At 45.8% G+C, this 23650-nt stretch overlaps 1 protein-coding gene across 2 annotated transcripts in view; it reads left to right on the top strand.

Moving 5' to 3' along the window:
- Positions 1–22668, top strand: part of ASG2 (transducin family protein / WD-40 repeat family protein) — a 139494-nt gene extending 116826 nt beyond the window's left edge. For both annotated transcript variants that reach the window (XM_087391639.1, XM_087391640.1), the window contains one exon: positions 22568–22668. In XM_087391639.1, the coding sequence (XP_087247765.1) occupies positions 22568–22646 (79 nt within the window). In that variant the 3' untranslated portion in view covers positions 22647–22668. The remainder of the gene's footprint in view (positions 1–22567) is intronic.
- Positions 22669–23650: the final 982 nt, after the last annotated feature.

The raw sequence follows: 23650 nt of genomic DNA, 5'->3' as shown, positions 1-23650 counted from the left end.
AAACACCTGGCCTGATAGATCCACTGTCACGTATTCTAGAAAGGGTTTCTATATAAGAGATCATTTCTAGCATTACATTTTGGAGGATTTGGTCATATTATAAGAGATGTCAGCAGATTGGGGGCAATTAGAGAGGTGTAGCTCAGCCCTAAAAATTTGATGTAAACTGAGATTGAAAACAAAAGAATGAAACATGCTTTTATTGTCTCTAACTCGTGTGTGTGCTTTTATTGTCTCTAACTCTTTCGTCGTTCTTTGCAGCAATCGCTCATTGATTGTCTGCAAACTCACTACATAGACTATGATGTATATTTGTCCTCACTATTCGTCATTCTTTGCAGCAATCGCTCTTTGATTGTCTGCAAACTTACTACATAGACAATGATGTACTTTTTCAGCTTCCCAGTTTTGGGATAGCTACCTTGTAATATAAAGCACTGTCACGTATTCTAGAAAGGGTTTCTATGTAAGAGGTCATTTCTAGCATTACATTTTGGAGGATTTGGTCATATTATAAGAGATGTCAGCAGATTGGGGGCAATTAGAGAGTTGTAGCTCAGCCCTAAAAATTTGATGTAAACTGAGATTTAAAACAAAAGAATGAAACATGCTTTTATTGTCTCTAACTCGTGTGTGTGCTTTTATTGTCTCTAACTCTTTCGTCGTTCTTTGCAGCAATCGCTCATTGATTGTCTACAAACTCACTACATAGACTATGATGTATATTTTGTCTCTAACTCGTGTGTGTGCTTTTATTGTCTCTAACTCTTTCGTCGTTCTTTGCAGCAATCGCTCATTGATTGTCTGCAAACTCACTACATAGACTATGATGTATATTTGTCCTCACTATTCGTCGTTCTTTGCAGCAATCGCTCTTTGATTGTCTGCAAACTTACTACATAGACTATGATGTACTTTTTCAGCTTCTCAGTTTTGGGATAGCTACCTTGTAATATAAAGCATTCAAAGCTTTGACCCCAAAAAAAAAAAGTGTGTGTTCACTTGGCTAGAACCCCACAAGCATTTGGTAAAACTCAGTTTCTGCAAAGATGATTACCTGCAGATCTTGGAGGAAGGTTTTATCAACAACAACGCGCCCCCCCCCCCCCCACCCCTCTCTTCCCACTACCCTACCTCACCCCACCAGCCATACCCGGATCCATCTCCCACATGCTTTGAGGATCTTGATTTGGCAGTTCCTGTTAGAGTTCTGGGCATCTCCTGTCTGTACTATACGGATTGAGGGCCGATTTGTGGGTGTGCCCGCCAAGGATAGTTGTAGGGTTCTTCCTGTAAAATATGGGGTTAGTTTGGGGCTATGCTGGGGCATGTTTATAGGGTATGTAGACATGGCTAGAGGCTGGAAAGAGGGACTGGTTAGGGCCGTGTAGAGGGCTGATTAGGGCCTGTCGAAGGGCCACGTCTGGGCCGTTAACAGGAGGTCTGGTTGGTGCCAGTCTGGCCAGCCAACCACCCAACTGAAGGGTCAAGTCAGCCGACCTGATTTGGGTTGGCCGGCTAGCAGACCAGCCAACACAGACCAAGGCATTTTGGCCCCTTATTTGTATTATTGGTGCAGTTTTGGCCAACCTCTAGGAGGCGCAGTTTAGCTCCTATTTTGTATCGAGCTAGCATTCCAAGGTCAAATACAACAATCAAAAGAAATAATAGAGCATAAGATAGTATCTAGGATTGGTATGATGCAAGAAGCAATAGATCCTTCTAGACTATGAGCAAGACCTCTTGAGAATCCCTAATAACAGTAAGTCCAAGGAAATGTAGATAAAAGACTTCGAGATGCCCCATCCAAGATCCTAAGATTTCAAAGTCATACTCTGACCCTTTGTATGATGCGCCTAGCCAACCTACTACACAAACACGCTTGTCCCACTCCTTACCACTTCTTATCTTAAAGACGTAATCCAAAAGTTGCGAAACACCAAACCTACAGTATGAAGAGCACTTTGAAGTGGAAGTCCTAACCCACTTTTTGAATTAATTGCCTTCATCTTGGTGAGACCCTTTGATGAAGATTTTTGCAAAATTGTTCTAGACTCTGACTACGATCTCCTCTCTATATCTTGAGTAGCTAGTCTCTATGTTGTATTGCCTCGTGAAGGAAAATTGCTATTTGTCTTTGTTTCGGATGGGCCAGGATACTGGACAGGGTTCAACTCTATGCTTTAAAGGACAATGGTGGCGGTCTCGGATCTCATAGTAAACAACACATAGTGCTTCTTTGACTCAATCTCCAGTCAGTTGCATAAGGTGCAAATGCGGCCCTCCCTACACAAAAACCCAAATTGGGATCCTCAAGGAGTGGGGCGGTGGGTCCGTGTATAGCCAGGTAGGTTGATGAAGCCCTCTCTTTTTTAGGCAGATATTGGTCTTTGTAAAAGCTGAGGTTTATAGGAAGCTCGCTAGGTGCTAATCAGGGCACGTATGTGTATAGCTATACGCAATGACCTAGTTAGCCTTGTGATAAGTGTATGGAATAGAGGGGCCTCGAGACTATACTGAAAAGTTGGCACACTGTCCATGTGGAGTCTAACACTTGCAAACTATCTGCATGTTGAACCATTACAATCATCTTTGATCACCCTTGGCTACTAATTCCATAGACATCTATGGTAAGCTGCATCAGTAAATGGTCATGGACCCAAAATCAGTGATTTGATGGAGTATGTGATTGAGGTGGGGCAACTCTGAACTCAGCCAAGATTCATTTGGTATCATGTGTCTCACAAAAGGTTTGAAGTACATCTAGATGTCACTAGAGACCCTCAACTAAAGAGGGCTTTAAGGCCACATTGAAGAATCTGAACCAAGGAGCCAGCTAGAGATGAGCTTGCATCTCCTAGTGTCTCGATGAAAGTCTCAAGCTCATTGTTGTAGAGGCCAAACAAAGTTGGTGTGATCAGACAACTCAATTGATCTTATTTGTACTCCCGATGTCCTCCATCTATCTTGTAGCCACCCGAATGCTGCCTGAGACCCTCTCATAAAGTGTCAGAACACCCCAGATAATCTTTTGACCGTATCCTAGATCATGTAAGCACTTGATGAGATAGGAGACAAGCTCGTGGCAATGTCTCAAAAGCATTGTAGAAATCCACAAAGTAGCAATAAACCAACTCAATGGCACCTCTGAGTGTGAGGATGTGATCTAGAGTCGCATGATTTGTGCGAAAGCCTGTTGTCCAGTGGCTTTGAGTATGCCGCGCTTACCTGTCGAGTACCAAGGCATAGGTATTCGACATGACATGCAATCATGATGTGGTCTTGTAGTTTTCCGGTCTAATGATATTTGATGCCTTGTGAATAGGGATGATGGTCTTAAGGGTCTAAGTGTGGGGTAAACCGGTACATATCACTTCATTAAAAAGATTTGCCAAGGTCGGGGCTATGGTACTTAATCCGTATGCAATGTATTCAATACAAAGCTCGTCATGGTCTTTTGCTTGGTCATTATGCAGCTTTAGGGCTACATGTTTGATGTCAATGGTGAATAGTATTAGCATTGGGCGCTCTAGACTTTGATAATTCTCTAGGTAGAAGGCAATATCACCAAAAGCTCAGTAGGTGCCAACCAAGTCTTGTATGTGTGGAGCTGCAATAGATCCTCTTTTATGACCTGGTTCACCTCCTAGTAGGTGAGCGGAGGGGATGGAGCCTCAAGGGTATATTGAAATGGTGGCAATCTATCCATCTGTAGTCCCAAGCTTGTAAACCATGTGTGCCCAAGCATACCACTTCGTTGATCGCCCTCTGCCTCCAATGTCACAGAAGAAGTTAGGGCTACCCATGGCAATTTGCTTCGTTCGAATGTCGTGGTACCAAAAGTCCCCGACTCCATGGGGACTGCCGTATGTCCCAGTTGGACACACAAGCGAATCAAATAGAAGAGACTTGGTATTGGGGTTGTGGAAATGCAAGTGAAAGCACTGATGCCCAAGTTTGGCTAGTCCAGCATACCCTCTGCTAAAACAAGCCTGCATGGTTGGTTGCATCATCCCTAGTCAGAAAAGTCGGCCTCATCGTATTGTGTCAAAGGTTTTATGGAAATCCACAAAGCAATAGTACACTCCGTGCTTCCATGCATGAGCCTCTTCAATTACAGCTCCTAGTGTGAGAATGTCATCTAGTGTAGCATGATCTGCTTGGAAACCTACTTGCCCCCATAGCTCTAAATCCCTCACACTCTGTAAACCGACTAACCTCAAATGTCAAATCTTGGACATAACACGTTTGATCATGATGGTCTTGTAGTTTTTGGGGCTCCTTGGATCACTTTGCCTTAAGGATTGTGATAATGGTGTTAAGGGTCCAAGCAAGTAAAATCGGTGCAAACCACTTCATTGAATAGCTTTGCTGGGATTGGTGCTAGGGTCCATGTGCAATATACTTAGTACATAGCCGCTCGTGATCTTTGGCTCGGCCATCTTGTAGTCGAGAGTTGTGTGTTTGAATTCACCTGAGAGAGAAGTGGAAGTAGAATTTTATTATCGTCCTCGGGGGGCCAAAAATGACCCATGGGACCTAATCCTCAGTACAAAAATCTCCTCCGTTGTGGAGGGGTCAAGAATTTTCAAGTTCTTGACGGTACAAAAAAAGACGAGTGACAAAAGATCCCAACGCTGCCGGAGAGGCAGTGGAGAGAACTAACGAGATCTAAGTGGTGTCTGCCAGTATCTGCTGATAATCGTCTCTGATGTGTGCATATTGGGGGCAGTGTAGGGCTATATGTGCCTCTGTCTCTATTGTCTGCGAATCACAGAATCTGCAAACTCTGACATGTCGCAGCAGATTTAGCCATGCTCCTGTCTCTACTGCCAAGGTATGCGATCATGTGCGGAATTTGGCAATATTCCTGCGATAGAGAAGAGGTATGGGAGTACTGATGTATGGCTGAGCAGGGGCATCTGGTGTCATGAAAGATGACCAGCATAAAGGATTTATTTGATCTTGATAGTATTCTAGCTTGGTCCTCTTTTCTGCTGTCAACCATTGGGTTTGTAGAGTGCATAGTAGGGACAACTGGAATTCTTGCATCTTGACCTTTTCAGGGGGCATAGTCAGGTACGATTCCACTTTCCATCTGCTGAACCATTTCCTTATATCTGTCCCCCATCATGTGCAGATGATCTTGCTTTATGATTCTTCTGAAGTTTTATACTAGCAGTCCATGCTCTATGTGGCAATCTTTCTTTTGGCATTTGTTGTACGATCAGTGCATGGAATTCAATTGGCGGCCTACCCGTTTCCAATAAGAGGACTGAATAAGGGGTAGTTGCCTTGACTCCTAGATGTCTTCGTAGGAAAGCTTTCTGCATTTTTTCAATCTCATTCCATGTGGAGAGAGAGATGCTGCCCCCCCATACTTCTACTCCATATAACACTGTTTGAACCACATGCATCAAACAACATATTCCGAATCTTCCAGTTCCGGGTGTCAGTGTGCCTACAGCTGTTTTCAAATTGGTAGTACTTCCCCCAACCTGTATCCAGCCTTCTTTGTGCACATTGCCACCATCTGTGATCGGCTGGTATGTCAATTCCCAAATATTTAAAGCTATTGACATATTCAATGGGCTGCCCCTCAAAGCTGATAACCGGGGGGTGTTCAGGTCAGGTGGTGCATACTGCCATCATTTTGGTTTTGGCAGTGTTAACTTGCAGCCCACTTTCCGTGCGATAAGACATGTAGTACCTGTAATAGTTGATGCATGGAGTCAGGGTCATTAGCAAAAAGAACCACGTCATCTGCATATAGGAGCAATAGTATTGTCCATAGCCCAAGCTTGGGCCCTTGTATCCCTTCTTCTGCTGCAAATTCATTAATCAGTTCTTCTAGCTTGTCAATGCATATTCCAAACAATGTGGGTGAAAGAGGGCAACCTTGTTTCACCCCCATATTACTTTGAAAGGCGGTTGACAGTCCATGTTCTTGCCTGAGTCTGCACGATACCTTCTCGTATATGCGAGAGATGCCTACCCTTAGTGCCAGAGGGACTCCGAGGTCTTGCATTCTTTTCCATAGGCCACCTCTCGGGACTGTATCAAATGCCTTCTTGAAATCTACAAAGCAACACAAAAGAGTTTCTCCTTTGAGCCTGCTCTCATCCATGAGTACTCTTAATGTGACCAAGTGATATGCAGTTCATGTTCTTTACGGAAGCCTGCTTGGCCAATGGCCCTCTTCTTGGCCTCTTCAGCCCAATTGCTGATTTTTGCCTCAAGCACTGTGCTAAAAAGTTTAGCTAGTGTGGAACTGACCATTATAGTCCTGTAATTGGTGACTGAATTTTTGTCTCCTCCTTTGAATAGAGGCTGAACCCAATTCTCTTGCCAATCTAGAGGGAAGCCATGATGTAAAGCGTTTGTCAGTATGTGGGATAGCCATTGTCGTGCCCTATCTTCTGTCCGTTTGAAGAGTTCAGCACACATGTGCATGTGGTCAGAGGCCTTGCCATTTGCCATCTTTTTCAACCCTGCTTCAACATCCTCAAAAGTGAAACGGCTGGTTGAAGCATATGACATTGTTTCATTTCCCATTTTTGTGGCATTGGCATGATTATAGAGCTTGGTGACATACTCCAGCATTTCCTCATTAGAGATATTGCTCATGACCTTTTTCTTCTGGCCCTTAACCTGTTTCCACCCCTTTCTGGGATTCTTGATGAATGTAAGCAAATCAGATTTTTCCCTTTCTAAAATGTAATTTCTTTTCTTCTTCCTCGTGAGGGCATTGTATTGCTTTTCCTTCTATCTGTAGAGGTTAATATCAGAAATATGTTTCAGCTCACTGCGGGGGCAGCCCTTTATGTCTCTTCATCATACCATTTCTTGCGAGAGAGAGAGAGAGAGAGAGAGAGAGAGAGAAAGAAAGAAAGAAAGATATATTAACGTCCACGGAAGACCTCGCGGGCCTATGGGACAGAGTGATACAACATCATAAAAAAGAAACTCATACATGCCACCAAGGGCTGATGCAAAAGGGCGCGCTAGGGCCCTTTGCTGAAAACTAAGCTAAACAAAACTCCTAGCTCGGACTCAGAACTCAAGCTCAAATTCTCCAACTGAGCTAAAGCTCAAGTTGGGGCCCGGTATCAAGATCCGGCGCCTGGTATAAGAGCGTCCTTCCTATGGGCCGTGAATATGTCGTGGATCTGTATCTGTCAAGTAGTCTTGCGTGGCAGCAGTGGACGCGATCGTCTCAATTTGAGGACCTTACGGGCTATATCTACTGTGATCCCATGCCTCTGGCGGTCCCCTCTGAGGAGGGCAGCAATGGGTCGTATCTCAATGCTGCACAGTATGGCAGGTATGCGCATCGTGTGTGGTCATCAGTGGCTGAGCCATGCTGTCCTCGTATCAGCTATCTCCTCCTCCTCCTCAATCCCACTGTGTCCTGGGGCTGACTCAAATGTATAAAAATCCGTGACTTGCCTCTGGGTAGGGTCTGCCCCTACAACTTGTGACCCATCTGGTGTCTGCCGTGCTCGAAGCTGCCTCAGTAAGGTCTCCCTGTGTCGGAGCATCTCCATCAAGTAGAGCCCTATGCACACCAAAGTGGGCCAAATCCAGTCCCCTCCTGATATAGGTAGTGGTAGCGTCTTCCTCTACTCTCTGGGTATGCATGCAGCACGTCCGGCCTCAATCCTGAGCTGGTGGGAGCGCATCTGCCCAATGGCGATCCTGAGTGCGTGGGAGACCCCTCAGTCCTCAAGGTAAAGTGGCCTGATGATAAACCCATCTTTCGATACTCTCAGGAAGTGGTCACGGTAGAACTGCATCTTAGTGGGGAGCTCTTGGTCCTTCCCCCCTATCCGTGATGTGTGAAGGTGTAGGAGATCTAGCCATATGATACAGTTGATCTCGTCGCACAGGAGTCGCTCGGGGGGTGCATCCATACTGTACTGAAAGGGAGGGAGCCTATCTAGCTGAATACCATGCCTCGCCAGCCATGTGCCTATGCGTGCATACCAAGTGTTTGCGCCACTCTCTGCCAAGCGTATGGAAGCCTGTAAGGCCACTCTCGGTAGTCTCCAGTGAGGTAGGGCCGAAACTCTGTGGATGTATGTCACTGTCTGGAAGATGGCATCAATCTAAAGGGGTGTCATCGTGAACTCTGCCTGTATGATCTCATGTGGGACTAAGGGCTTACTCCGAATCATCCTGGAGCCCATGAGAACCTGCAGCCTCTCAAATGTCCTCCATTCCGCTATCGGGAGGTCACACCCCCAAAAGGGTGCAGCATACATGGCCGTCGGTCGGACGAGGGTGTCAAAAAGCCAGCCCTTCGTCGAAGGGTCTTGGAAGTGGGCTTGGAAACACTGTCTCTCCAAACCGGCCAATGTGCCTCGTCCCCATGTGAGCCGTGCTCTAGCGGCGTGGGTCATCATGAAGAGGGGTCTTGAGAAAACCGCACCCAAATATGTGTAGGACTGCACATTGTCCACTGGGGCATCTCTGTATGTGAAACTGTGTCGGTGAAGCACCGCCCGTGAGGTGTTGAAGATCATAACCTTGGTTTTCCCAAGGTTGACTGTCAAGTCCCTCTCTCTACAGAACACCTCCAAGGCATCCAGATGTCTCTGTAAGCCCTCTGCTGATGATGATATGAGTACAGTATCTGTATCATGAGATCAGCCAGTGGTAAACCCTCCCCCCCCAGACGGTCTAAGAAAGATGTGATCTCATCAATGTAGAGTCCAAAGAGCGTCGGGGAGAGGGGGCAGCCCTGCTTCACCCCTATAATACTGTCCACCCAATCCAATATACCTCCTCGGGCTCGAACTTTCCCTCGATTAGACTCATATAGACTCATGACTCCTCAGATCATGGAGTCCGGGATATGAGAGAGAGAGAGAGAGAAAGAAAGAAAGAAAGAAAGTTTATTAAAGTCTTCGGAAGACCAATGGGTCTATGAGACTGTGAAAATCCAGATACAACGAGCTGTGGTAGTGGAGCTACTAAATGAGCGTCCATACCAATGCAAAATGCAAAATGCAAAAAATGAAAAAATGCAGAATGGCAGTACTAAGTCCTAAGTACAACATAGTCATTGACCATGTCGATGGTCGACTATATATCAATCTCAGCATCATCATCAATATCATCATCATCCCCAGCAACAGCAAGATATCAGGATGGATGAGGCAGTGGAGGCATGAAGTCGGCAATAGAGTGTTGTCGGCCACTCAGAGGTGCGGTCCTGGCATGTCTAGTGGTCGTAGCTCTGCGTCTAACCAGGGCTACTGTGACCCCCGTTGGTTGGGCTCCGACTCTAAACAAGGAGGGGATGTCTCCAAGTGTGATCTGTGTGTCGACCCTCTGTCTGAGCTGTCGGGTCACGGGCTCCGGGTCACGGTCATGTCGAGGCCTCGTCTCATTGGGGTCCATGTGTTCTAGCTGAAAGAACTCTGTGATATAGCTCTGAGAGGGATCAAGTGAGGAAGAAGTCTGCTCTTGTCTCCGTGCTGAGTATCCTCTCGCGGTGTCTAAGTGCCTCATGAATGAAACGTGCTAAACACCGCTGGTCTGGGTAGGAGAGGAAATGGGCTTAAATCCCATAACTATCCCTGAAGAGGCAATGGAAACGTCCTCGGATCTCATAGTACACAGGACACTTGAAGATGAAATGCTCCTCTGTCTCAACCTCCTGTATGTCACATAGTGTGCATATGCGCCGCTCCCTGGGTAGTCGCTCTGCTCTGTCGCTCTCGATGCGATGTCTATGTGAAGAGACTCGGAACTGCCTAAGAGAGATTCTCACCGAGTGGGGTAGGTGAATCTGTGTGTATCCTGGTGGGTCAATGAAACCCTCCGCTGTGATATGTAAGAAGTGATCTGTGTAGAAGCTAAGCTTCATTGGGATTTCACTCGGTTCCAACCAGGTCCGAAAAGTGTGTTAGCGTGCCTGCATCGCGGGTCTCATAGTGAAGCTCGGTCCGGAGAAGATAACCCCAAGATAACTGTATGATGAAACTATCTCAACAGATGACCCTGCAAATGTGAATTGCTCCTGACGCATGATGGCTCGAGATGTATTGAAGATCATGACCTTGGTTTTACCCAGGTTGACCTTCAAATCATGAGACTCACAAAAGGAATACTGAGTTAGGGAATATGGGGATTATACCTCGGGGCGTAGCAGGCTACCATGGATAGCTCTATCCTCTTCTATGGCACTTGCAGCAGGAGGAGATCAGAGGTGCTGGTATGCACGTACAGGGAGATGGTTTGAGCGACTGGGGCTCCACATGGATAGACTACCTCCCTTCCAGTATAGCATGGATGCTCCATTCTCTCCCCTCTTATCACACGAGGTCAACCAGGTTATCCGTGAGGATCTACTAAGGGTATGCCTCATTGGCTAGGCTAGAGAGGCAGTGCTTCCGCTCCCACTTTCAAGATCCATGCACCAAGGGGTTGCTTTTTGACTCCTTGGCTCGCCCAGCAGGGATGTACGGCAGCCCTTGTTGGGGGCCAGACTTGTCGGATACAGAGTGGGCCCGTGTGGAGCAGCTACAGGTTCTCATGCTATCACGGATGATTTGTGGTAAGTCATCCGTTCCTCACCAGATCATTCAGGTTGAGTTTGGGTCACCCCCTTTACAGCTAGAGAGCAACCTACACCCCCTTGTGTGTGCATCACTGCTCAAGCTCGTCAATGTAGAGGCGAAACAAGGTAGGCGACAAAGGATACCCTTGTTTGACCCCGATGGTACTCATGATCTCGTCTGTCCACCCGGATCCTACCTGAACTCTGCCAGAAACTCTCTCGTAAAGTGCCATGACAGCCCAAATGATCTCCTGGTCATAACCCAAGTCCTGTAGCCGCCGTATGAGGCGGGCTCTCGGGACTGTGTCAAATGCCTCGCAGAAATCCACAAAGCAACAATAAACCCTCTGTTTCCGTGACCTCGCCTCCTCGATGATACATCTGAGCGTCAGAATGTGGTCCATGGTTCCATGATCACGTCGGAATCTGGCCTGTCCTGCTGCTCTGAGTCCTCGACACTCTACAAGTCTGCTAACCTCGGAGTTAAGTACTGATGCATTAATGGTCCAAGTGTGTGGAAATCCCAAACAAACCACTTCATTAAAAAGCTTTGCTAAGATCGGGGCTAATCCCATATGCAATGAACTCAGTGCATAGTCCCTCATGATCCTTTGCTCGGCCATTATGAAGTTTCATTACGGCATCCTTTACCCCTCCTCTAGTGAAGAGGGTGCAGGTTGTGGGACGAGGCATGTGTGAGAGGCTAGGGACTGGCTGATTTCGGATGTCATAAAGTGTGTGTGCATAATCAAACCAGATCTGGGTGTCAGTGAGTGGCGGAGGGGACCGTCCTTCTAGAAATCTCCGTCAGAAGTCCTTAGAGTTGTTACTAAACAAAATGTTCAGTAGCTCCTCCTCGTTTCGACGAACGAAGTCTAGTTTCTTCCTCCGTATCAGTCTACGGTATTCACGTAGCGTATCTGGTGCGCTCGGAAGATTGTTTTTGGTTTCGAATCTGAGTTGACGGCGTAAGGCCTTTTACACTCATCATCGTACCAACTATTACAAGGTACGGTTCCAGGGGGTGGTGAGCGGAGCGGGTGGTGTGGGGAAAAGGCCCTTCCAGAATGTGTATACTTCTCCAAAATGTGAAGTCGAGCTTGCTATGGATAAAAAATTTGATCCTGTTGCCCAAGGATGGGTCGTTTTGAGCGTTCTTGTTGATAATTGTGTGCATACGGAGAGGGTATCATAGCTACAACAATTGTAGAGTATCGAGTCATGATGGAGGTTGAAGGAGTTGAGGGGGACTTGGAGGAGAAGGTAGGCCAGTCCATAATTGGCTGTCTGTAGAACTGTAGAATCCGCTAGCTGAACCTAACCCTCGGGTTGGGTTGGGGGTCTAGCCCACCAACTTGGGGTTAGGGTTAGGGTTAGGGTTAGTTGTTTGTTTGAAAAAAATTAGGGGGGGGGGGGGGTGTTATTGACGACGGGACTAGGGGGGACTTGGGGCTGGCGGCTGACGGCTGTTGGTGGCTGTTGGCTGCTGGCGGTGGCCCTACTAGCTAGGTAGATAGGTAGGAGGGCGGTTGAGGCAACGGTGATGGGTGACGATGGGCTGAGCGATGACGACGACAACGGATGATGAGCTGAGCGCCAAGCGATGAGGTGAAGCTGAAGGATGCTCTATTACCAATGAGAGAGAGAGAGAAAGAAAGAAAGAAAGAAATTTTATTAAAGGTCCACGGAAGGCCATACATGGCCTATGGGACACAAAATCATCCGAAAGGAAAATACATCATCAACGATGCGCCAACTAGGTGGCCTCATCGTAATACCGCTAAGATGCCAAAAATGGCTACAAAAATCCTAGATACAAAATGAAATGAAATAGAGTACCAAAAATGCCTAGATACAAAATGTAAAATATGAAATATGAGGAACATCGTCTTTCCTAAGGGGTCTGTGATCCAAAGAAATGATGGAAGTCATGGCCATCGACCATGCCTCCTGCCATGAGTGTGAAGATCTGGGCAAGTGTCAAATGGGCTGCTGGCGGTGCCAAGTCTCCATGGAGCAATCTCCTCCGAAAATCTGCCATCATCCTCCGTCGTCTAGAAATAAAGCGACGGGTACGGCCTCTGTGTAAGATCATCCTGCGGTGCTGCCGGATCATGTCATATGTACATCCTCGGGGTGGAACCATCGGTGCTCTCTGGCAAGATGGGCTATCTCTGTGCTCATGGTCCTGCGCCTCGTCCTGCTCCTCATGAATAACCAGGTCTCTGGCAGGGATGCGACGGTGCTCTCTGAGGAATCTCTCTCTGTATCTGGTGATCTCCCTGATGAACAACGCTAAGCAATACTGATCCTCATACTCCATAATCCGAGAGAGAGGTCCAAATCCGTGCCCAAATAAACAGTGAAATCTGCCACGGATCTCATAATATAAAGGGCATCTGCAAACAAAGTGCTCCTCAGTGTCCACCTCCCCCATAGTGCAACAAGGGCATATCCTAGTCTCTCGCCTGGGTCTATGTCCGGTAGCTGTACGACGCATCCTTTTATGGACGCTTTGCACATGGATGCTATTTTATGCTGAGGGATAGCTTTGACACATTGCAGGTGATCCACTGATAGTGTTATGCTCTCTTGGATGAGATATTATTGATGCATATGCCCATGGACAGTGTTCATGCTTGAGCCATTTGGCACTTATTGGCATTTTGGATTGCCATACAGTTGGAATTTTCTTTAGGGCCAGATTTGCTCATATGGATGCATAGTACATGCACATGAGTCAGTTGTATCTTTTGATGCTTTGAGCTTTGAGTTTTGGTGACATTTCACTCTATTGTGGCATACACATTTGGGTGCACCTGGTATTTGGTGTGATTCTCTCTTGTAGGTACTAATATTTGAGATTTTGTTTCATTTGCATCATGGCATCCTCTTCCATGTCTGAAAAGGAGTTTTTCAGCATTAAAAAGTTTGATGGGACAAACTTTTCTTTGCGAAAAGAAAAAATAAGGGATGTGCTTATTCAAAAGAAGCAGATTAAACCCTTGGCACGTTTTGAAGCTAAGCCTGTAGATATGTCTGAGAATGATTGGAATGAGTTGGATGCATTAGCAAAGTCTACTATTAGACTTCATCTTGTAGAGTCAATTTATTTCACAGTAGTAAATGAGCAGACTACGGAATATTTGTGGAAGAAACTGTGTGCCACTTATGAGAAGGAAACTGCCTCTATCGACCTGGTGTACTGTCCGACTACAGAGAATGTTGCGGACATCTTCATGAAGACTCTTGGAAGAGACTTGCTGGAGAGGCATCTTCATCAACTTGGCATCTTCATCAACTGGGCTGAAAAAGTAAGTTCACTTGTGGGTGGACATTGAGGGGGGGGTGTTAGATATCAATGCTCCACTTTCATGTAACTACGCAGGAACCAGCTAACTCTACTTATAAGCCCCTCATATGAGGAGAAGGCATTTGAGTAGCTCGATTATCTGGTAGGTCCTGGTTTGGACACCAGATGGGGGCCATGTGTGGCCTGATGGCTAGACAGCTTTAGATAGAGTTGGCACACCGCTAAGTAGGCTACATGCAAGTGCGGGAAGGCATCCTATGACTGACCGCATTGAGGGTAGATGGAGCTTTTCTTGGGGTAACCCCCACTCTCGGGTTGCGAGGCCCGTTTGGAGTCCCAGATGATCCCGGATGGCTGTGGGCCGAACGGTAACCATAGGTATGTTGCTCTATTTTGCGCACTGGTTCTATCGTGTGGTCGGTGGCCTATTTTGCAACGTCTAATCTGTGGGAAGATACCCTGAGCTGGCCCAAGGCAATCCTGAGTGAGTGCGACATATGAACGCCGATATATCGTGGGGATATGATGAAGCCATCCTCTGAAATCCTGAGAAAATGGTCACGATATGTGGCCATCTTCGTAGGAAGCTCCGTGGGATGAACCCAAGTGCGAAACGTGTGTAGCTGCAACAAATCTGCCCTGATAACCTGGCTGAGCTCATGTCGAGTGAGAGGGAGGCGAGGGGCATCTATGCTGTATCGAAATGGTGGCAGCCTATCCATATCCAAGCCCAGCGAGGTGAGCCATGTGGAGAGTGTGTGGTACCAACAAAAAGTATGACCTCTCTCCGCTAACATCTGCGAGGATGTCAGTGCTAGCCACGGTAATCGTGCTCTGCCTGCTGCTGAGTCTCCGAGCGCCTTGATCCTATGCAAGTATGTAACTGACTGAAATGCTGCATCTAGCGCTAGGGGTGTAGCTCCGAACTCTGCGAACTCTCCGAGAGAGAGAGAGAGAGAGAGAGAGAGAGAGAGACGTCCACAGGAGACCTCACGGGTCTATGGGACAAAAAAACACACACCAAAAACATCAACATCAGTTAGAGACTGAGAGTGTTTGGGGGAGTATATCAACTCAGCCCCAACTTATTTAGATGCATAACTAGCTACTAATTTTATCTTAGAAAAAAATGGCTTGAGCAACATCAGTTTAAGATTGAGAGTCTTGGGTTTAAATTTGAAATCACGGATCAAGGCTTGTCCATCCCTATATACTGCCCATTTTTCATCTTTGCATGCATCCTTCACTTTAGTAAGCTCAACATTCCTTTGTTTGAGCTGATTTGGGGTAAGCTCCTCAGATATCCATACCCCTATGCCTTTCAATTTTTTTGTCTGTCGGAGAATCTTGACTCTACCTGCCCTCTGTGTGAACTCAACTTGTACTTGTGTTCCCTTCTGAGAGATCCAACTGATGTCAGTTTCATCTCATTCTATCTTTGGTATCTCCTTCTTGAGACTTGTGATCTTCTCTTTTTTGGGGGGGAAAAAAAAAGGAAACCACAACCACCTTTAAAAAAAATAAAAAATAAAAAATAAATCCTCGCCATCTTAGCCTCTCCTCCTCCTCCACCTCTTGGCTGCCTCTCCACTTTAGGCTTCTGCCCTACCTCTCCACCACCTCGCACTGGACGTGCCTCCCATTATGGGGGGGAACCGGTGCTCCCGCTCCCGGCTGAACACTAACACTAAGATCTGCACCCGCACCCCAAGAGAATGGGGGACAAAGCCAAGAAAGACGAAAATAACAACAACAAAAAAGCAAACGACACAACTGAATTTGGAGGATGTGAACACACGTTACAACTGAAGTGGACTCGGGGTAAACAGCAAGGCAAAGGTAGGACCCGCCTCAGCTTCTTCAGCTTCTTCAGCCTCTATCTCTACCTCAACCTCAACCTCAACTCCCGCTACAGTGTCAGTTTCGTTTTCAGCTCCAACCTCAACTCCCTCTACCTCTATCTCTATCTCTACTCCGACTTCAGTCCCCGCTTCATGCCCAGCTCTAGTTCCAGTCTTAGCTCCATCTACATCTACGATCAGTGACATACTCATGCCCATGGCGCCGGTTGTTGTTCCCTTTCCCTCTTCTCCTCTTACAGCTCTCGCACAGCTTATGACCCCTACTTCGGAGGTGTCATACATTGTGCCGCATTACACTTCACTCTCGCCTCTCCCTCTCAATCAGCCCACCCTCCCACACCCCGTTGGGACTGCCTCATCCATTCCACTGTCATCTCCGTTCCTCACTCAGCCACCGTCCAATTTTCGGACTCAGTCCCACTCTTTCATGCCACAGTCACCACAGTTTTAGCATGGACATGGGTGGACTGACACATCGGAGGCCTGTGAGACCCTACTCACGGAGATACATAGTTTCCGTGAGCGTGAGATGGAGCTGGCTCGCTTCGCATGAGAGCAGGTCTGCTTCAACCAGGAGCAGAGCCGCATCATACAGGAGCAAGCTAGGGCCATTCGGGAGCAGGCGGGTCTTATTCAGGGACTCAGACAGGATATCATGCAGCTCCGACAGGAGGTCACAGCCATACACACTGCCCCAGGGAGTACCCCGGTGGTTGAGGCACAGATTGCAAGCATGCAATCTGCTATTGAGGAGACTTCCAAATGGGTTGACGTGACCAAACGAGAACCCGCAAGGGTCACCGTTTTGGCTACCCTCATGGAGCAGCAGCAGAGAGCCATTAAGGCTCTCAACATCAGAGTACGCAGGATCCCACGCACTGAGGCTGTGTTTGTTTTGTGACCGCTACCCTGGGTGTGGCTGAGCACAGGATAGAGAGGGCATGGCGGGTGGGGAGAGATGCCAACCGAGAGCAACCCCTGATCATACGATTTCATGACACTCAAGCACGACTTTCAGCTCTACGACGCAGGTCAGTCCTTCGAGATCAGCCAACGATCTCTATGGATGAGGATATACATTGGGAGTCTGCCTACAGAGATGAGATGAGACGAGGGGTACAGGAGGAGTTCGAGGTTTAGGTGGACTTGCAGTCCTTTTCAGATCCACACTTCGGGGGATCATTTCAGTAGAGCAGAGAGATACACATTCCAGATTTCTTTGGATCCGGATACGACACATGGACAGCCAGGATCTGTTTGTCGCAGTTTGCTACTTCCCCCCGGAGACCTCCCACTTTGCCAGATATATTTGAGGTGATGATGAGACATCCCCATTTGCTGCCCTTTATCAGTCCATCGTTGACTTTTCTAGCTGCAGATAAGTCCTTCTAGTGGGGGACTTCAACGCGAGGACAAGGGCCCGTCAGGTACCACTTCTTGATTTCAGAGATGATTCCACTCTACTGGCAGATGTTGACCTTGAGGAGGTAGGTATGCTACGGGTTTCGGCTGACAGGCGAGGTCCATTCTCATCCTATGGGCAAGTCCTATCAGACCTAGGCAGAATACATGATCTCATTATCTATAATGGTCTTGACAGATGGCCCGCTTCAGGTGGTTTCACATGCTTTCCACATGGGGGGGGCTCCAGTGTTGTTGATTACATCATGGGATCCCCTGTCTTCACATCTTGCATTACTGACTTCACTGTAGCACCTCTCCCCCCAGGGGCTGATCATACATACCTTTTCTTTCGCATCTCCACCTCCCTTCGCACTACACCTTCCACCCCACTCAGTGCTTACTCCACCTACCACAATATATGCTTTGATCGGGATCACTCACCTTCTTACTCTGGCCGTCTGTACATACTTCTCGCTTATATTGAAGGATCGTGCTGCCCTTGTCACCCGCTCACTACACGAGGCTGCCATTCACGCTTTTCCCCACACCACCCGCTCCACCCACCCACCCACCACCCCATGGAACCGTACCCTGTAATAGTTGGTACGATGATGAGTGTAAGGCCTTACGCCGTCAACTCAGATTCGAAACCAAAAACAGTCTTCCGAGCGCACCAAATACGCTACGTGAATTCCGTAGACTGGTACGAAGGAAGAAACTAGACTTCGTTCGTCGAAACGAGGAGGAGCTACTGAACATTTTGTTTAGTAACAACTCTAAGGACTTCTGGCGGAGATTTCTAGGACGGTCCCCTCCGCCACTCACTAACACCCAGATCTGGTTTGATTATGGATGCACACTTTATGACATCCCAAATCAGCCAGTCCCTAGCCTCTCACACATGTCTCGTCCCACATCCTGCACCCTCTTCACTAGAGGAGGGGTAAAGGATGCTGTAATGAAACTTCATTAAGGCCGAGCGAAGGATCATGAGGGACTATGCACTCAATTCATTGCATATGGGATTAACCTCCTAGCCCCGATCTTAGCAAAGCTTTTTAATGAAGCGGTTTATTTGGGATTCCCACAAACTTGGACCATTAACACTATCTCACCCATCCACAAGGCAGGGGATCCCATGAGCCCGGAGAACTACAGGACCATTATGATTGGACATGTCATGTCCAAGATTTATGCATCAGTACTTGACTCCGAGGTTAGCAGACTTGCAGAGTGTCGAGGACTCAGAGCAGCAGGACAAGCCGGATTCCGGTGTGATCATGGAACCATGGACCACATTCTGACGCTCAGATGTATCATCGAGGAGGCGAGGTCACGGAAGCAGAGGGTTTATTGTTGCTTTGTGGATTTTCGCAAGGCATTTGACACGGTCCTGAAAGCCCGCCTCATACGACGCCTACAGGACTTGGGTTATGACCAAGAGATCATTTGGGCTGTCATGGCACTTTACGAGAGAGTTTCTGGCAGAGTTCAGGCAGGATCCGGGTGGACAGACGAGATCATGAGTACCATCGGTGTACGTGGGTGTAGAAGCCCCAAAAGCTTAAAAAATTTTGCCCGAAAGACTCCACGGGTCTTTAGAAACCTAGTATAGCTGCTTATGCTTGGGCACTGATGATGTCATAAGCATTGCTTTGCTTGCTAGGAATATCTACCTTTTGTTTTTAAAAAAAAATTTTGTTAGCTCCTTCTTTTTTTCACCCCCTTCTCTTTTGTTTTCTCTTTTATTTTCTTTGTAGTTTTTAGGACTTTCGTACAACAAAAGTCTGAATTTGTACGATTGGATATATCCTAGTATATTTTTCTCTCACCTTAGCGGACATGCAAATTCTTTGAATTTTTGTCCGAGTGGTGATCAGCTATTCAACTATATCAAAATATTTTACACGGGTGCAGAAGCCCCAATAGCTAAATTTTTTTTGCCCAGGTGATTATGTGGGTCTTTAGAAACCCAGTATAGGTACTTATGCTTGGGCACTAATGACGACATAAGCATTGCTTTGCTTGCTAGGTATGTCTACCTTTTGTTTTTCAAAAAAATGTTTTGTTAGCTGCTGCTTCTTCCCCCCCCCCTTTTCCGTTGTCTCTTTTATACTCTTTGTAGAATCAAAGACTTTAGAACAACAAATCTGAATTTGTACGATTGGATATATTCTAGTCTTACAAAGGTATATATAATGCAAGCGGCAACATGCAACAGCCATGAGGATGTCACACGTGTATTGAACCTGATGAAAGGGTGGGTTTATCATGCTTTAGCATCCCACTAATCGCCCTTTGGTGTGAAAGAAAAGGATAGAATCCCTCTAGGTCCTTTGTGAGACCTTCCTCCTCTTGTAGTATCATTGTCTATGTATGTTTTCAAGAACTTCCTTGGTTCTCATGGTAGAGTATCATTGCAGGTCCAGGTTGCCTTGCAGATGCTTTTGAACACACAGGTCTTGGATTGCTAATTGACCTTTCTCTCTATAGAAACAGTCTATTTCTTCTTCTTCTTCTTTTGCAGTGAGAAAATGAGGGTTTTTCCTAATCCCGAGGATCAACTCAGAGAGGGATAGAAACATGCTATTTCTGGATCCCGATTCCCCTGGCTTTAGTTAGTTTGTTTCATACAAAATCATGGTTTCTTCTAGGACATTTGTAAGCTCAGTGAAGGTTTTTAGGATAACATGAATGAGAGAATAGACAGCGTATTCTGAGATAATATGCTTTTAGTACATTTTCTCAGCACAACGCAAATAAAAAATTAAATGTTTAAATATCAACTATATTTTAAAAGATAGTTATAGGATTATGGCAAGCCATTCATTTGTGCTCGATTTGGTCAGGTCCTTTTTCATGGAAGACTTTGACTTATGAATCATTCATAAGGGCCACCTGTCTGCCGTGAGTTGGTGTAGAAGTGGCTGATTTTTTGTCCGTCTGCTTGCCCCACTTGCTGAGCCTTTTCGATGTGATGGTCACTGACCCCTGAGATATGATGTTTCCTTGGGCGTACCTTTCTTGGCTCTTCTAATAGATATTCCCGCTTTAAAGGCTGTTGACCTTCCTCATCGATGGTAGCAGAAATAGTGTCAAACCTGTGCGCCCTTATTATTCCATTTTCTGCTTCGATAGTTTCTTTGGGTTTCTGTTTATTACTTGCTCTCTTTTGAACTTTTAATTTGGGGAGAGAACTCTCATTGCTGTTTTTCCTTGGTGAGGTAAGCTCTTTGTTAAGCTTTTGATTGTCCGCCTTAAGAGTGAAGATGAAACTATTTCTACAAATGTCTCCTGTCCATTGCAGCCATGCATCCAACACTGCCATCCTTTCACATGCACATTTCACTTTAGACCCTGACAGTTCCGCATTTCTCAAACCATCAATGTGTCCACGTTAGCCTTTGTATTGCTGCCTTTTCTTCTTGGCATCTATGCATTTCTTTCTTGCTGCATGCTTTGAATCTGCGCTTGCCCCTCCTGCATATTTGATTGCTGAGCTTTGAAAGAATCATTCATCTCCTTTTGATTTTTCACCACTTGGTCTTTTTTCAATTTTCAAATATGCTAAAGAGTACTGCCGAAGGAAAGGTCTTGATCATCATAACACTCCAAAACCAGCCTACTTGACCTTTGAAAAGAAGTAGAAGTGGCATATTATAATACAGTCAGGAAGACTGTTACAAATGGAATGCACATGTGGAGAAAAGGGTCTCTAGTAGCATGAAGGCCCTCTTAATGCAAAAAGGCATATCTCTGAAATTGGGAGCCGATAAAACTATATATATTAACTGGTGCAAGTAGCAGGTCCATACGGCCACCAGGCTTGGCATCCTGGGCTCACCAGGCAATCTGTAAAATGTGAAAACAGTGCAGAAGGTATTCTTCTTAAGGTGAGAATCAATATGTTGCTACATCCATGTTGATATTGGGTTCTCTGTGTTTGCTGCCTGTTTTCTTGGTAGAAGATAGGTTTGTATGCGCATGGGGCATAGCCTCTGAGCCAAGTGTTGGCTTGTGTTTAAGGGTTAACTCTAATTCCATATCATTAGCATAGATTAGTGTGCTATCTGCTATCAGGAATTGGCTGCATGCAAGCATCACTGAGGTGATCAGGCTGGTTTTCTGGCTGTTCAAAGCCATCTTCTGGATCTGATGGCTCTTCATGCAGTCAAATGGCTGAGGCAGGATATCGGATGCTGGAAGTGGAACTCTGTTTTTTGGACTTGTATTAGCTGTTATCACAGGTCAACTCTTTTTCATTACCTATCCTAGTCTATCTTTTGGTCAACTGTGACAAGCTAAGCATTGCTTGTAGCTTTGATATCTAGCTATAGGGTATTCAGCTTTTTATGAAGTACTTGTGTATGAAATTCTGATTTGTTGCCTCTTCTTCGAGGTTGGGCATCACATGCCCTACCAGCTATAGGCCTCCGTAACATTTTTACTAGAATAAAAACATTTATGGTAAAAGTTTGTTACTTTTGCCTGCTCTGTCCAACTTTATTGTCAATTTCTAAGGTCACGAGCTCTGACATGGCCTTTGTTGGAATTTTGGGTGCTGTATTCTTGATCTGCTGATCACGATGGATTTCCCCTTTACTATCCCCTTCCTGCTCTTTTTTTGCATGGATTTTGATCCTTGGTGTCCATTTCTTTCTGTTTGCACTTCGTCATTTTCCTTGTAGCTGGTCATCTTGAGTTGGGACACTTGATGGTTATCCAGACTCTTTGGATGATCTCAGTAGGGCTAGTCAATGTCTGATGCTGTAGAGGGGTATTATTCGCACATTTGCTTGGCATGCTACTGTGAGCACAGCTCCTTGTACTCTCCCTATGGGATTTAACATATAATTTTTAGGAGCTCTAGGATTTTTTCAGAAGTTTCCGCTGAAGGGGAGGGGAAACTTTTTTCTGTAGCTGCCCCTGGTATTTATGGTGGCAGTTGTGTAAAGAGTGATCTATGTTTATTTCTCATATTGTCTCTTTATGCAACGGCTGGATTGAACTTGTGGAAGAGGCTTTTGGGGTTGAAATAGGCTTTTGATGCTTCTTTTTTATACATTTGGTGGTTTGTAGCTAGCTTTGTTTAACTCTAGTTCTTTTTAGCTTGAGTGTTCTTGGCATCTGCCTACATTCATAGGAGAAAGGGCACCATGGCATTATGTGGACTATGTATGTTTATAATATGTGCCCTTGCTTGATTTACCTTTACCTTGAAAGGGACTCTGGTTGTAGCTGCAACAACTTTCAATTATGTGGGTGAGTCTTGAGCCTGTGAAGTTGTTTTTTTCCTATTGACCTGAGGAAGGCATAGCTAAATGATCAGCCAAAGAATGTGTTGAATGAGAAGGATGAAATTGGTTTGTTGTGGTAACTTTTTGAATGCAATAATAATGGACAATTCTTTTACTTGAGCAGCCCTTTGGAGATTCTTCAGCGATTTAGAGTGCCAGCTGAGCGTGGTATGCGCCCACCTTTGGAGTGCGCACAAAGCTGAAGTTATGCAAACATTCCCTCAGGTTTTTTCTGTTTCAATCATTCAAGTGCTTATCTGCTCATTGTTTTGATTTGCTTGTTGATGGACTATGGTCTTCTCAGTTGCAGATGATCAAAAAGCAATCATTGAAGATATATGTATTTTGGAAGCTTAAAAAAACAGCCTACCTTATTAGAAAAGATTGCATACAAAATGATCAAATGCACACTGTATTTCAGGTACAGATTAGATTGCGGTGATGCTCAGCGTGTGCCCCTGGTGTTGTTAAAACTCTGTATAGATAGTGTATATTGATAAATCCTGCATGTCAAGTATTTCTGTATCATATACGTGATGACTATTCATTTGAAGGTCAACCATTATAGGGTTATAACGTCTCTTGGGTTGTAAATCTGGTGCCTCCAGTTTATCATGACCGGTTACTGTTTATAATAATTCGTTGATAGAAGATACCCTTACTTTTTTCCTGGCATCATCCAAGTGACTCTCCTTGCATCAAAGGCATCGGACAGCTGTTAGACTTGGTCATGGTCTGCAATAACCGGTGATGTTCGGAGCAAGCATAGCAATAATCTCTCTCTCTCTCTCTCTCTCTCTCTCTCTCTCTCTCTCTCTCTCTCTCTCTCTCTCTGTGTGTATTTGTGTGTGTGTGTGTGTGCGCGCGCGCATTGGGGCAGATTTTGTTTTATCTGCCTCTATGGTGATGTTATGTTGTAATCTTTGTTATCCGACCTGCCTTTTCTGATCGGTTATGGGGATGTTGGATATCAATGTTATGATGGGAGCACAAAATGAATGTGATGTGATAGAAGATGGGAGTGTGTATCTGATGGGATGACCATGTGAAGTGTTTTATTGGCCGTCTCCGTCTCCTCTCTGCCAATTTAACATATTGCTTGGTTGAATTTTGTAGAAAAAAATAGAAGTTTCTTGTTGCACGAGATATCCAGCAAAGGTTGATGGAAGATGGGAGTGTGTATCTGATGGGATGACCATTTAAAGTG

This window comes from Dipteris shenzhenensis, chromosome 20, assembly GCF_047967505.1.
Source record: "Dipteris shenzhenensis isolate YYH24624 ecotype China chromosome 20, Dip_SZ_1.0, whole genome shotgun sequence".
NCBI classification, from domain to species: Eukaryota; Viridiplantae; Streptophyta; class Polypodiopsida; order Gleicheniales; family Dipteridaceae; genus Dipteris; species Dipteris shenzhenensis.
This window is presented reverse-complemented; position numbering and strand designations above follow the sequence as displayed.